This window comes from Medicago truncatula, chromosome 4, assembly GCF_003473485.1.
Source record: "Medicago truncatula cultivar Jemalong A17 chromosome 4, MtrunA17r5.0-ANR, whole genome shotgun sequence".
Lineage (NCBI taxonomy): Eukaryota > Viridiplantae > Streptophyta > Magnoliopsida > Fabales > Fabaceae > Medicago > Medicago truncatula.
Genome location: NC_053045.1, coordinates 874,199 through 888,008, shown reverse-complemented (window position 1 = coordinate 888,008; position 13,810 = coordinate 874,199). Strand labels below are relative to the sequence as shown.

The 13,810-nt window shown below is 30.6% G+C and overlaps 1 protein-coding gene across 1 annotated transcript; it reads right to left on the bottom strand.

Moving 5' to 3' along the window:
- Window positions 1-281: 281 nt before the first annotated feature.
- LOC11424763 (cinnamoyl-CoA reductase 1) lies at window positions 282-4,266 on the bottom strand. Its single transcript, NM_001424898.1, has 5 exons — window positions 3,987-4,266; window positions 3,579-3,733; window positions 3,295-3,480; window positions 2,850-3,202; window positions 282-733 (listed from the first exon to the last, which is right to left on the bottom strand). Exons 1-5 carry the CDS (start codon window positions 4,129-4,131, stop codon window positions 562-564), a joined length of 1,011 nt encoding a protein of 336 aa, NP_001411827.1. The 5' UTR covers window positions 4,132-4,266; the 3' UTR covers window positions 282-561.
- Between the last annotated feature and the right edge of the window lie 9,544 nt (window positions 4,267-13,810).

The following is a 13,810-nucleotide window of genomic DNA, read 5'->3' as shown; positions in this document are numbered from 1 at the left end:
AAAAAGGATAGAAATTATGTTTGTTCTTGAAATCTTGTTAAAGCTAATTTTTTTGTAACATTTGTGTATCTCTTTGTAACATTCTCGTTGATAATAAAGTAGAGAGATCTATCTCTTTCATTCGTAGATCATTGTTGGACCGAACTAAATCGATATATCTTAATGAAAGTCATAGTGTTTATTCTATGGAATTCGCAACAAATTTCATTTTAAATCCTCTACGATGCTAGTTGTAGTGTTTGGATAAACAATATAAGTGCATGCACTGACATTACATGTGCTGACTTGTAATAATCTTTCGACTTCAAATTTAATTTAATAGTGTTTGGTACAATCTTTAAAACTAGTTTTATATTAATACAAATAGATAACCAAAAAATACAATTAGGAGACTCAAATTTAAAATATGATAATTATATATATAAAAAATTAAAATATGATAAAAGGAACAAAAAGCTAATAATATATAAATTATAAACTTCATGTTAATTTTAAACTCTAATTCATTTTTTCTTCTTAAAACCCCTCTATAAGAGTACTATTATAGCATTTTGTTGTAACTTAAGCAGAGTCTTCTTGCATGGGAGGAATAGGAAGGTGTCCTTTCTCTTGTAGACTCCTAACAGTGTCATATAAACATTGCTTCACAGGTGTGAATTCCAATCCCAAGTCTTTCAGCTTTTGATTTGAAAATTTATAAGGTTTCACTCTTGGATTCTTTTCATCTGAACATCTGCAAAAGAAATAATATAATGTTTAGCTAAAATTTTGAAAGTGAAAGGCATTTTCTTTTTTCAAACCCAAAGTATTTGTTAAAGTATGGCTCATATATGCAAGACACAAAATCTTACTAGTGCTATATAGGATTAAATATGATAATCGTCCCTGTAATTTAGTCTAGTTTTGATTTTCGTCCTTGTAAAAAAAAAAATGAAATACATCCCTGTAATTTTTTTTTTGTTTGAAAAAGGTCCCTGGCCCCACTACTATTCAGCTGATTTGGAATGGTTTTGGCCACGTGGCAGTTGCTGACTTTGCAACTTTTGCCACGTGGCGTGCCACATAATATTAAATTTTTAAAAAAAAATTAAAATTCTGAAAATTGTTTTTAAAATTTAAAAACAATTAAAATAATTTTCTGATTTATTTTTTTGTATAATTTTCAAAATAAAATTATTTTTTTTGCAAAATAATATATATTCAGAAATTTCTGCAAAAAAAAAAATTAAAATTAAAATTTTTCGTAAATGAACAAGAAATTAGAATTTTTTTTCAAAAATTTTAAATTTATAACTTTTGAAAATATAATTGTCATTCTATTCGAAAAAAAAATTAATATATAATTTTCAAATTAAAAATATCTATTTTTCGAAAATTTAATTTTCACATTTTTTTTCAAATTTTTTAATTTTAATAGTTTTTATGTCAAAAAATTAAGTTTTCGAAAATTTTAATTTTCAAAGTTTTTTTTCCGAAAAGTATTTTCAGATTGTTTTCGGAAATATTTTATGATTTTTAAATTTATTTTCAGATTTTTTAAATTAAAAAAAAAATCAGAATTTATTTTTAATTTTTTTAATTACGTGGACTGCCACGTGTCAAAAGTTGTACAATCAGCAACTGCCACATGGCGAATAACATGCCAAGTCAGACATGAAGTGGGGTCAGGGATCTTTTTCAAACAATTTTTTTTTACAAGGATGTATTTCAAAGTTTTTTTTTTACAGGGACGAAAATCAAAACTGACCCAAATTACAGGGATGATTATCATATTTAAGCCTACTATATATATTGTTCGTAATATTGAAACTCTAATTTATCACAACAATAGAAACGGAATTATAGCTACTCTATAGTCGTAGAGATAAACACAATTGATCGAACCACGTTAACAAATATCGTGTTTTCATTTTCTTTTACTTTCGTTCTCTTATTTAATTTTTTGTTACTGATTGTTGTTGTAACAATATTTTAATTAAAGAAACATGCACTTAAGGCACCATCAAATTATTTATGATATGCTCTTGGCTACTAGGTTTCCCAATATATGATATGTTCTTGTAAACAAGTTTTCAAAGCAAGCCACTTTACTTTACCCAATCAATAAAATTTTCTTAATAATAGTATATTAGAACTTTTAATTGCATGGTTAAGCACTCCTTTATATTAATTAACTAAATGTTTAGGTAAAGTGTGTGTGACAATACAATGGTTGGTAATGACTTCTCCTAAAAATAGTGGCTGGTAATGACTTATACATCTTGTACTCTCCACTCGTTTTTACCTGTAAAATCATTGACTTAAGTTGAGAGGCTTGAATTCAAATTGACTTAATTATAAATTCTAAGGAGTAGGAAATATTACATTAAGAAGTCAAAGTTGGTATACCTAGAGGCCCACCTTTCAGCATCAATTGGTGTTTCACATTGAAAATACCTTTTTTATTAGGGAACACATTGAAAATACTTGACTTGTTCATTCTAAACAGGGAACTATGTTTCCCACCCCACCACAAGATTAAGTTAGATGTACACATTGAATAAGGGCCAAAGAGTTTAAGACTTTTGATCTCAAAATTTTGGGTAAAATTTTGTCAATTTAACTATATATAATAATAATCCGAGTGAAACTACACTCTAATCCTGTAAACAAAATCTCGAGTTCAAATTTTGTCGATGAAAGAAAACTTAGTTGAGAGGGAAGACTCAGCCTGACAGGTACCTTAGCAGAGTATCTACGAGTTTTGCCGATTGATAACTAATCCAGATAAGTTGTAAGCATATATTTCCCAACAATAACATAATTAACCAAAAATAAAAATAGACAATTTGACTATATCAAACACTTACTTGGTAGGAAGTGGGTACTCAGGAAAATACTTGGCCAAAATTTCAACAACCTCACCACGATGCAAAGCAGTTTCACAACATATGTATCTACCAGAAGCAGAATTTGTCTCATAAACAAGAAGATGTGCTAATGCCACATCCTTAACATGAACATAAGATTGTGTTGCATTCACATAAGTTTTTGCAGCACCATTAAGGTACTTGAGTATGTGAATTGTACTAGCATTAATTGTTGGTTGTAACAATGGTCCAAGAACTACAACTGGGTTCACCACAACCAAATCAACTTGATTTTCTTTTGCTATATCCCATGCTGATTGTTCAGCCACTGTCTTCCCATAACAATACCAGTTCTGCACACACAAAAAAAAAGTTAAATTATTCATCACCTAATTAATTAATAACCAGATCTCTGCACAAGACGAACAGAGTGAATTAATCAAACCTTGGTGTTCTTGCAATGCTCTAAATCACTCCAATATGATTCATCAACGACAACATCTCTACTAGTATTTGGGTCCATATAGACCGTTCCAATCGATGAAGTGAAAACAACACGTCGCACTTTAGCTTCCGCGGACGCTATAATCACATTCTTAGTTCCATTCACTGCTGGCTCTAACATCTCATCCTATTATATGTTCCATAAAATGATTAATTCACCTTATAACTGTTACATTTTCTATGTGAAATTAAATTTACAAATGGAAAACAAAGAAAATTCCTTACAGGGTTGTCAGTGACAGGAGAGGCTGTGTGGAACACACCATGGCAACCATGAACAACAGATTGGATAGATTGAAGATCAAGAAGATCAACCTTATGCAAAGTTAACCTCTCTCTTGCTCCTTCCAATTCTTTTAAGTGACCATTCTTTGGATCCTCTAATTATATAAAAATAAAACAAAAATTCACACATCAATACTCAAGTCAGAAATAACATAAATTTCAACTTAAACATGAAATTAATAAAACTAGCAATTTATTTATTTAACTTAACATGCAAGAAATAGATATTATGTCATGTTATGTTATGTTGTTATGTTATGAAACCACATAAACATAGCAATAATTTTATTTTCTTATACTTGATTTTAGAGTAATGCTACTCTTAGAATAAAAATAACAATTGCGTACCTGGGTTTCGGACGGTTCCTCTAACAGTGTAACCTCTTTCCAAGAGAAGTTTGACAAGCCAAGAAGCTATAAACCCGCCAGCACCGGTGACACACACGGTTTGGTCGCCACCGGAGACTGATGAAGTGTTATCATAGGCAGGCATGTTTTTGTGTTTAAGAAGGAAGAAAAAAATGTTGGTTGAGAAATTAACACTAGAAAAGAAAGACCAATGGAGATAGCAAAGAATAATGTAATAACTCAAATATGGAAGATAGATGCTTCTTGTTGGAAGTGACACATTGAGCAATATGGCAAAGGATTCCTTTTATAGATTGAGAAAACGTATTCACCTAATGTCCACCAAGTCTTTTGTTTTTTATATAATTGTTTTTACTCGTTTTGTGGTCATTGAAGAAGTAATCATTTTTTTTCTATCTTGTAGCAAAAAAACACATAGTGCAGAAGGTTCCTTAGATAACTTTGAATATAATTCTTTATAGGAAGCATTTTTGTACGCATGTGAAAAATATGAAATAATTTCAAACGCGTATATGTAAACATCTTCCTTTTTCTGCATAGTGAATAGCATCGTCCTATTTTAAATTTTTGTGATGCTTAGTCCTATATTTAATTGTACAACAATAGATGTACAAGGTGGTACATCATGATGATGTAAGAATTGTGAGTCGTCCAATCTTAAAATCAACGATCAAAATTACAACGTCAAACCGTGTTAAATTTCTAGTGTATGCATAGAATCTGGATCTGATTTAGACGAAATAAGTGGATATGAGTTCAATCTCGGATTATTTGAGAAAATTCGATTGAGAGATGATAGCCCACCTGATTGATGGGGGGGGGGGCTAATAAGATTAACTTTATTCGGATGCAACTTTATCGATTCGCTTATGGTACAACTTTATTGATTTGTCCATGGTGAAAGACAATATGTTGATAAATAAATAAATAAATAATGAAATTTATTTTGATGAAAAACAATTAATGCAATTGAAAAACTGAAATGAGTTTTATATAAATGGATAAAGAAAAATTACATTAAGGACGAGGTATATGGCTAAAATAAAAAGGAAAATGCTATTTCAAGCGAAATAGCACTATCCCGAGTATTTCACGGCACATGTGGCATGTATGTCACTCATCCACTAGTTTATGATTTCCATCTTTTTCTCCCCACCTCCCATGATTTCCGCTCACAGCTGCTTTTTATTGGCTTGTTTTCATTCTTGATTGATTCGGGATAATACTTCTCGTTGTCTATAGCAGTGCTGAAATAAAAATGACGGAGGTACTTATAGCATGTTCGGATTGGCTTATTTATAAAGAAAGTTTATGTGAACATTCTTTTTTTTTTTTTTAAGGATTATGTGAACATTCTATCAACATAAATTTTTGTAAAAGTATTTGGGTAGATCAATTAAAAGAGCTTATCACAATTTCATTAACTAGTTGCTTATTTTAATAAGCTCACATTTTAAGCTTATAGCTAGATTAACATGCAAATTTTGCAGTAGTGGTCTATTAGGTTCCCGCTAACTCTTCTTTTTTTAAAGTGAACACACTTATCCTCATCTTTTTGAGCCTAACACACTCTTTTTCTTACCAAACAAACTTTATTTTATAACAAACATATCCTTTAGTTTTATGCACTTATCATTATCTTTTGTGCTAAGGTATATTATTCTTACTAAAAAAAATTATATAATTCTATTTATATACATGTGTCAAACTCATTAAAGTTCTACAATTGCTTTGATTATTTATTTACACATGTAATGTTAATAATTTTTTCCTATACAAATACTGATAATTTATATATATTAAAATTATTACTATTTTTTTTTTTACAAAAGAGGGCCTAAGCCTAAAGCAAAAACAAAACTAAGAAGTTAGCCGAACACTTCTAGACATGCAAGCCCCGGAAATATCATCAAAAAGTAAGCTTCGGAGGTCATTAGGAGGAGACTCCACCACATAATAACTATAAGAATCCAAAGACAAACTGTAATTAGCAAGTCGGTCGGTACTTCGATTTCCTTCGCGCAAAGTATGAAGAACTTGAATCTGCCAATCCAAACTCAAAAGATTGCGAATACGTCTCATCAAAATGGGAATAAACCCCCCAAAATTACATTTATACATTATCATATCGATCGAAAGCTTATAAAATAAAAATGATCAAACGCAAGAATTGTTGGTAATTTATCCAAATATCTAATGCATGCATTACCTAAATTAAGTCAAATTGAAATATTCTTTTCTTAGCTGTATATATAATGTTTGACAATATATAGTATAATAACTCCCGTTGTATTTTATCTTATTTTATTATCTCAATTTTCTCTGTATGACTCTCTCATACATGCATTTTAGAGAGGACTCCCATCCCATACATGCATGTGTACGTGTTTTTGCGAAACCAATATTATATTTCACTGTCCAACAAATTAGCAACAAAAAAAAAAATGAAAAGAAATGTATTTTGTTCATTTTTCTTTTAAACCAAATATGCTTTGTTCATGTGTATAAAGATCTATATCCACTATAAAAAAAAATATACTATCTATATACATGTTTTATTTTGACTTTCTTTAAGCAAGTTTTTATTGATAAAAACAAAAAGAATAATGTTTGGCACATTATTCTTTTTTAGGGCAATAATGTTTGGTGCATGTTGCGGTACATTGTCTTGTGGTGCATCATTAACGAGAGTTAAATTTATTTTTTGATAAGTACTACTCTATTAGTAAATAATGATTCATCTTTCCTTAATCAAGTGCAATTGCTTAAACTTCTGTGCATCATTCTCAACATGGATGGAAGTTGCCTTGGAACACTGCAACATGTTGGTTTCAAAGGTCTCAGTAGAAATTTTGCCGATCACTATCTTTCCGGTTTTTCTGGTTTTATTTCCAATTCGGAGGACATTTTGCTAGCGGGGCTCTCTGCAATCTATCATGGGTTAACTTTGGCTCTGATATGCATATTGCGGAATTAATATGCTATACAAACTCTCTTCTCTGCATCGGTCTCGTTATCGGTCCAGTCAAGAATTATCACATTTATGCTGCTCTCATCCAAGACATAAAGGACATGATATGCCTCAGCAATGTTACTATCGTTCACACCTTGCAGGAGCGAAACCAATGCGCTGATTTTTTGGCTAAAATGGGAGCTTCATTTGATCCTGAATTGTCTATCCAATTGTCTACTCTCTTGTTGAGATAAATGATCTTCTTAGAAATGATGTTTGGGGAACCTTCTTCCCTACGGGTTAGTTTTTGTTTGCCGTTTAGGCTTTTTTGTGTTTTCTTTTCCTATTTTGTTCTTTTCCCTTGTAACCAAAGGAAAAAAAAAAGCAACGAGACCTAGCTCCCTCTAACTTGAAGAGAGAGGAAAGTCAACATTGAAGAGGTCATTTGGTTGAGGAAAATAACAAAGAAAATTCTTTAGTACACAATTTTTTGTCGGTTGGGTATAAGTAACATGTAGACAAAATTAATTTTAATTTAAAATTTATTTTTGAAAGAAATAAATTATGAAGATATTTATATTTTTAAATTTAAAATTTATTCTAAAATAAATAAAAAGTGGTATGATATTAAATAATTAGACGATATGTATGTACTTAACAAAACTTCAAATTATGAAAATGTTCACCAAATAATAAAGCACATGTTCGGACATTGTAGTCTTATTAATAATATATCACTTGGTGTTGTGGTAATTACAATGTGAATTGTGCATAACTGAGCTATCTTTCAATGGAGGAAGACTTGCATAAACACAAATACAAATAAAAAAGGTTTGGACATCTCACACAAGTAGAGAAAAATAAATGAAAAAGAATTTAGTCATATAATTCAATTATTTTCTTTAATTTTATTCAATTATGTGTGTGCCTAAACATTTTTTTCTTGTGTTTGTGACCAAGAAAGAATTTCTGCTCCTATCGTAGGACTTTTGTCATCTTGGAAAAATGGATCAAATTAAGGTAGGGAGTGGTTGTGAGAAGGGTAATTTGTCTACCTTGTCACTGTACTACGTTAATTTCTATAAGGTACTTCAACCCTTATCTCTATTCAAAGTTATAGTTTTTTTTTTTTATAAGGTACTTCAACCCTTATCTCTATTCAAAGTTATGGTTGTTTTACCCTTATCTCTATTCAAAGTTATGGTTTTTTTCTTTTTACAAAAAAAAAAAATCATAACTTTGGCTTTAACGTTTGTATCTATAAATAACCATTATAAATAATGTTTTAGGGCATAACATCGATCAAAGCATATTTTCGCTCGCATTTAATCATATTTTATTTGTTTCTATTTGTTTTTTATTTGTTTATCAAAATATTTTAGTTCTTCATAATTTATCCCCTCACTTATTACTCTTTGAAGTGGTTAATGAACGCTCATTTGAGGATCAAATTAAAGTTATTTTCTTGACGTAATCATTTAAAACAAAAGAGAATCACAATTAAGAACTATTAATAGAATCCTCATCTACTTTTTTTTGGACTACAACATAGTATGCTTATTGTTTATTTGCTTCCTTGTTGTTTGCTAGGTGTTGTGTTTATGTCAACCCTCTTTGAGGTTTAATATTAAGTTGGAATAATAATTGTACTTCTATAAATATACACATTAAATTTTTGCTTAAAAAAATTACTCTCTTTGTTTAAAAATAAAACAAATTTAGAAGTCATGCACAATTATCTTGACTTTGGTTGTTCTAAAAGTAGAATTTTGTATTAACCAACATGATGTACAATATGTTCATTTTTTATTTAATTTAAAATTAAAATATTTAAATAAATGTATCATTGCTCAATTATGAGTGTACCATACATATACCCTTCTCAACTTGCAAATTATATAGTAAGACTTTCTTATTTTCTCTATTTTGTTGACACTATTGGTCAAGCTGAATATGTCAATAATTTCATTCAATATAAGTTTGACCATTTCTATGTAACTAACCCTACTTATTGATCAGAAGAGGAAATGGAAAGTGTGAAATGAGAAGTGGGAATGGAATTGTGGTATATATTTGTTCCTTTTTCTAGTCACACAAGTGGGTCGGTTGGTAAGTGAAGACACAATAAATCTAGTACAAAAGTACTAGATTCTTAAACCAAAACAAGGGGACAGCTTTCTTTGATTCTTTCCAAAGTCCAACAGACACGTTTAAATTTATAAATAGTTTACTAAGCAGCAATTTTGAATAGCATTAATTTTACATACACATATAAGTGGAAGAAGAGGACTAGGAGCATACTTGCAGTGGAAAAACGAGTTGAGTCTACTGGATCGATCCATTCAACATATTATTTTAGATGGAATTGATGATTTGAACTCAATCACTTAAGTTTGTCGATCTCGTTTAATCCTTTAAAAATGAGAAAATATCAGGATAGACAGTTTGATTAACCGTTGGATCATTTTAAAAATAAAATCTTTTTTTAATTATATTTTTGTGGTGAATTTATTTTATTCGTTGGAGAAGCTTATACTATTTTAAAATCATGGTGAATTTAGTTCTAACCTAAATTATTTTGAGGTTATTGTTGTTTTTTATTATTGATTGATACTAGTTAGTTTGTTTTAGAAGGTATGGTGAGTAACGTTTTTCCAACTTTCTTTTTGACTTTACATTTTTCCATATATCATGATTTAAACAAATGTCAACAAAACAACCAACACAAAAAATCTATCACATTATATTCCACTCACTTAGGTGCTCAACTACTGCCGTATGGTGCCTACTCAAGCTTGAATTCGACTTGTGAGATTCATGCCAAAAGTTCTCTTAGAGTGTGTTTGGATGGGGAAATGTTTTGAGGGAATGTAATGTTTTGAGGGAATTCAACTACTTTGAGTTGAATTCAAACAATAGAATTCACCTTAAAGTAGTTGAATTCCCTCAAAACATTACATTCCCTCATCCAAACACATTCTTAGCAAACTGAATTTTAGCATATAGTGCACTATCATTTCAGGCTGAATTTATCTATCCGGATGTACCATATCAGGATTGGTAAATTCGAAAAGGTGTATTTTCAGAATAAGCTGTTGAAGTTTGTTGTATGTCCTACATTGCTCAAGTTCTCGGATAATTGATTGTATAAATATGCTTGGGTCCCCTCCTCATTTGAGCTTGCTTTTGGGATGATAACCAAACTTATTAAACATGGTATCAGAGTCGAGTTAAGGATTGCGATGAGGGGCAGTTCCTTTCACATAGAAGGGGTAGCCAAAAAAATAATATTCTTCAATCAATTGAGCTAACCCAAACAAGTTCAGTTGTCGAAAATTATGATAAATAAGAAAGTAAAAATATTACTACATGATTGGTAGATTTATTTATATTGGTTTGATACTTTCAATTATTTTTTTTATAAGGTAGGAGCAAATGACATAAAAAAAAAAAGAGTGGCTCGCAACTAAGTTGGTACCCAACTCTAATCTTCTGCCAAATGCTCATAAATATATTATTGAAAAAGGGAAAAAAAATACATAATAAAATCTGGGGGACATAAACCTGACCAGTTTATCCATAAAATGGAGGTCTACCCAAACAGGTAATATCAAAATTAAAAACAATACAAATAGATTAAAACAGCCTCTTAAGTAGATGTCTAGACCGCGGTGAATGGATCAACTGTCAACACGGAGCAGATCCACGTACAAACCAAATAAGACCTTACTTCCAGCGCGGGGATTAATGTATTGATTTTTGTTTAATTTTAGACCTTATTTTTTTTGTTATAGAAATTAAATGCAACTAAAAACATTTTTGTTGTGAAATTTAAAAAAATCGAGACAAAAATTGCATCAAATGTCTGTAAGGACTAAACCTTAAAAATTATAATCTGAGACTAAAAACATACTTTATCTTCTAATTTAATATGTCGGTTTTAAATTTTTCTTTTATAGTTGGCCCCTCCATAAAAAAATTGCTAGCTTCGCCGCTGATTGCGATGTAAGAAGATGTAGGAATTGGACTAAGACCCATACTAGGCGTGAGGGTAGGTAAAAGTAGCTCTCCTTTAAACTTATACGTAATAAAAAATTCTAGTTTTTGTTGGGAGTGATTTTTACAATATTCTACACATTTATGCAGAATGTCTTAAAAAATACAAAAATTTACTTAAAAATAGGGACTAAAAGTAGCGATTGAAAATTTTATAGGGACTAAAAGTTGAAGAAAAAATTTAAAAGAACTAAAACAAAAATTTAGTCTATTTATAAGGACAAAAACATATTTAACTTTTGAATAAATAATCTAGAAGTATTTATCCAAACCACACAAATGTGATGAGTTTTCAAGATGCGTACATTTGAACTGATCTTAGACTTGGAGCATACCTAAACTCTATATTGATAAGCAACAATAACATTTTATTTTGCCATATCACCCTACTCTTTTGTAAGTGCATCACATCAATCAATTTTATGATAGTTTCCAAGAATAAGCTAGCTTAACAAAACAGGGAACTCTTATTAGATATCAGTATTACACTCCACTAAGGTTAAACAATTCCTATCTTCACTCATCACTTAACAATTTTTTATGAAATACCTGCACTAATGATCATTCTTCACTCAAGTATACTATTTATCACTAAGGATTGCTACATATCTAGTGGATTATTATCCAAAAAGACTTAGCGACGTAACTTGTTGTTTCCACTCATGTGTAATTTTCATTTATAGGATAGTAAATACAATGCAACCATACAATCTTCTCTTGATGTAAAAATTATTTTGAAAATAACTCAAGTACAAATGTGATATCATTCTGACGGTTAGAAGCCAGAATTTATCAAATCATGCCACAAACCAACTAGTTTGCAAGGTTGTTTTGTTTTAGTGTGAACAAGAGATCTCTGTACAAAGATACTGATCTCTCGATTCGATTCGGACAAAATTGCATTGGCAGCAGAGCTCTTTTTTCAAAAGCTTTAGGTGAAACTCATAAAAAAAAAATATGTTTTAGGTGAAAGACAAATCCTATCTTGACTATGGTGAAACAAACTATACAGTAAAGTCAAATTACTTTGAAAATGCATTATATATCTTCAATCACTACTCAACCAGGGACAACTTATGCAAAAAAAGAGTAAACACAGTAAGAGTAAGTAAACCTTGAAAGTTTGTTAAAGCAGTGCAGCTACCAGGACCTACAACCAAGCTCTAATACCAACTTTAAAGAAAATATAGAAAATTTAATATATTAAAAAAAAAGAATCACATTGAGAGAAGCAAGAGACAGCTCCATCTTGTTGATAGCTCTTTTCTCCTAAAGGTGTCTTCTCTCTTAGGGCTGGCTCCATCTAACATATAGTCTTTTTCTTCCGATTCGGCAAACACATCATATTGTATCAATTGGGGAGCCTACATCACAATAGATCAAGATATCCCAATTATGTTGTACTTCAGGCTCTAACAATCATAAGCAACAACCCAAAAATGTATTGATCAAAATAGAAAAAACACTGCACACAGACACCATTGTGCTGTATTATATTTTTTCTTAAATATCTGAATAGTGATATATAATTGGATAATTCTATAAGTATCTTTTACATTGTATATGCCAGTAACTAAATCCTTTTTGCAGGAAATACTTATGGGACCTTGTTCTAAGAAATTGTTTGTAAGAGTAGATATTATAAATTTATTCTAACTCTTATGGAAAAAAAATCCACTCATCCACTTCCTCTGGAGTAAAATTGCAGGAAAGGGACACTTTTATTTTTGTCAAAATATTTTATGCCTGAGAATAATTTTTGGAAATAATGTTCTTAGAAAAATGCTCTTAAAAGGCCACCTATAGGATTAGTAAAGCCTAAAACAAAATGCTAAATTAGTAAGCCTTTTTGTAAGCATATGTGATTTTTTTTTTTTTTTTTTTTTACAATTATTAGTGTGTGTATTCGATTAAGAGTTTATTCTAGCCTAGCATTTAAGTCATGAATTTATGTTGAGCAACATTGTAGTGCATTGATCAATAAAGTAACTTAACTAATCAAACCTTGGTGTTCTTGCAATATTCTAAATCACTCCAATATGAATCATAACCACAACAACCCTACTTGTATTTGGGTCCAAATAGATTGTTCAAACCGATAAAATTTACAAATAGAAAACAGAGAATTACTCACAGGGTTGTCGGTGACAGGATAGGCTGTGTGGAGTACACCATGACAAGCATGAACTACAGATTGAACTACTCTCAGGGTTGTCATTCAAGTATCTTGACATGTGATCACATCCATGTTGTCAGCCAACACATCTTCACCATAAACTGATATGATTGTAACCTGAAGCTGTCGTTCGAGCAGTAAAAGTATCTTGGGAATGCTATTGTTTTGTGGTATCTCAAGATTTTAGATGAGTCACTGTGAGTAATACAGGGGGAAGAACCATGTAGACCTCTTCATTTAAGTCACCGTGAAAGAATGCATTATTAATATTTAAGAATTAGGTTGAAGATGTTCATCAGGATGGCTTGTAATGTTGTTGACAGAGTTGTATACTGCTATTTTCAAAAACAGTACCAACAGGTAGGAAGGTAAATGATCGGCAAGCTATGACGCACAAACACGGACACCAGACACACAATATTGACATATTGGCCCCGTAATAATTTGAGAAAATGGAATTTTCGAATGTAACGACATATGTCGATGTTGGACATTGAACACACAGTCAATCTGAAGTGTCGGTGCTGCATAGTCAGCAAGATATTAAATCAAGGTGTTTTTCAGTATATGAGTTGCATCTAGCAGACAATAGGACTCGATATATGTTATATTTCTGCA

Coding starts and splice junctions, on each gene's coding strand:
- LOC11424763 (NM_001424898.1), bottom strand. CDS start 4,131: ATGCCTGCCTATGATAACACTTCATCAGTCTCCGGTGGCGACCAAACC. Junction 3,734..3,986: donor AGGAACCGTCCGAAACCCAG/GTACGCAATTGT, acceptor TTATATAATTAG/AGGATCCAAAGAATGGTCAC. Junction 3,203..3,294: donor AGCATTGCAAGAACACCAAG/GTTTGATTAATT, acceptor TTGTGTGTGCAG/AACTGGTATTGTTATGGGAA.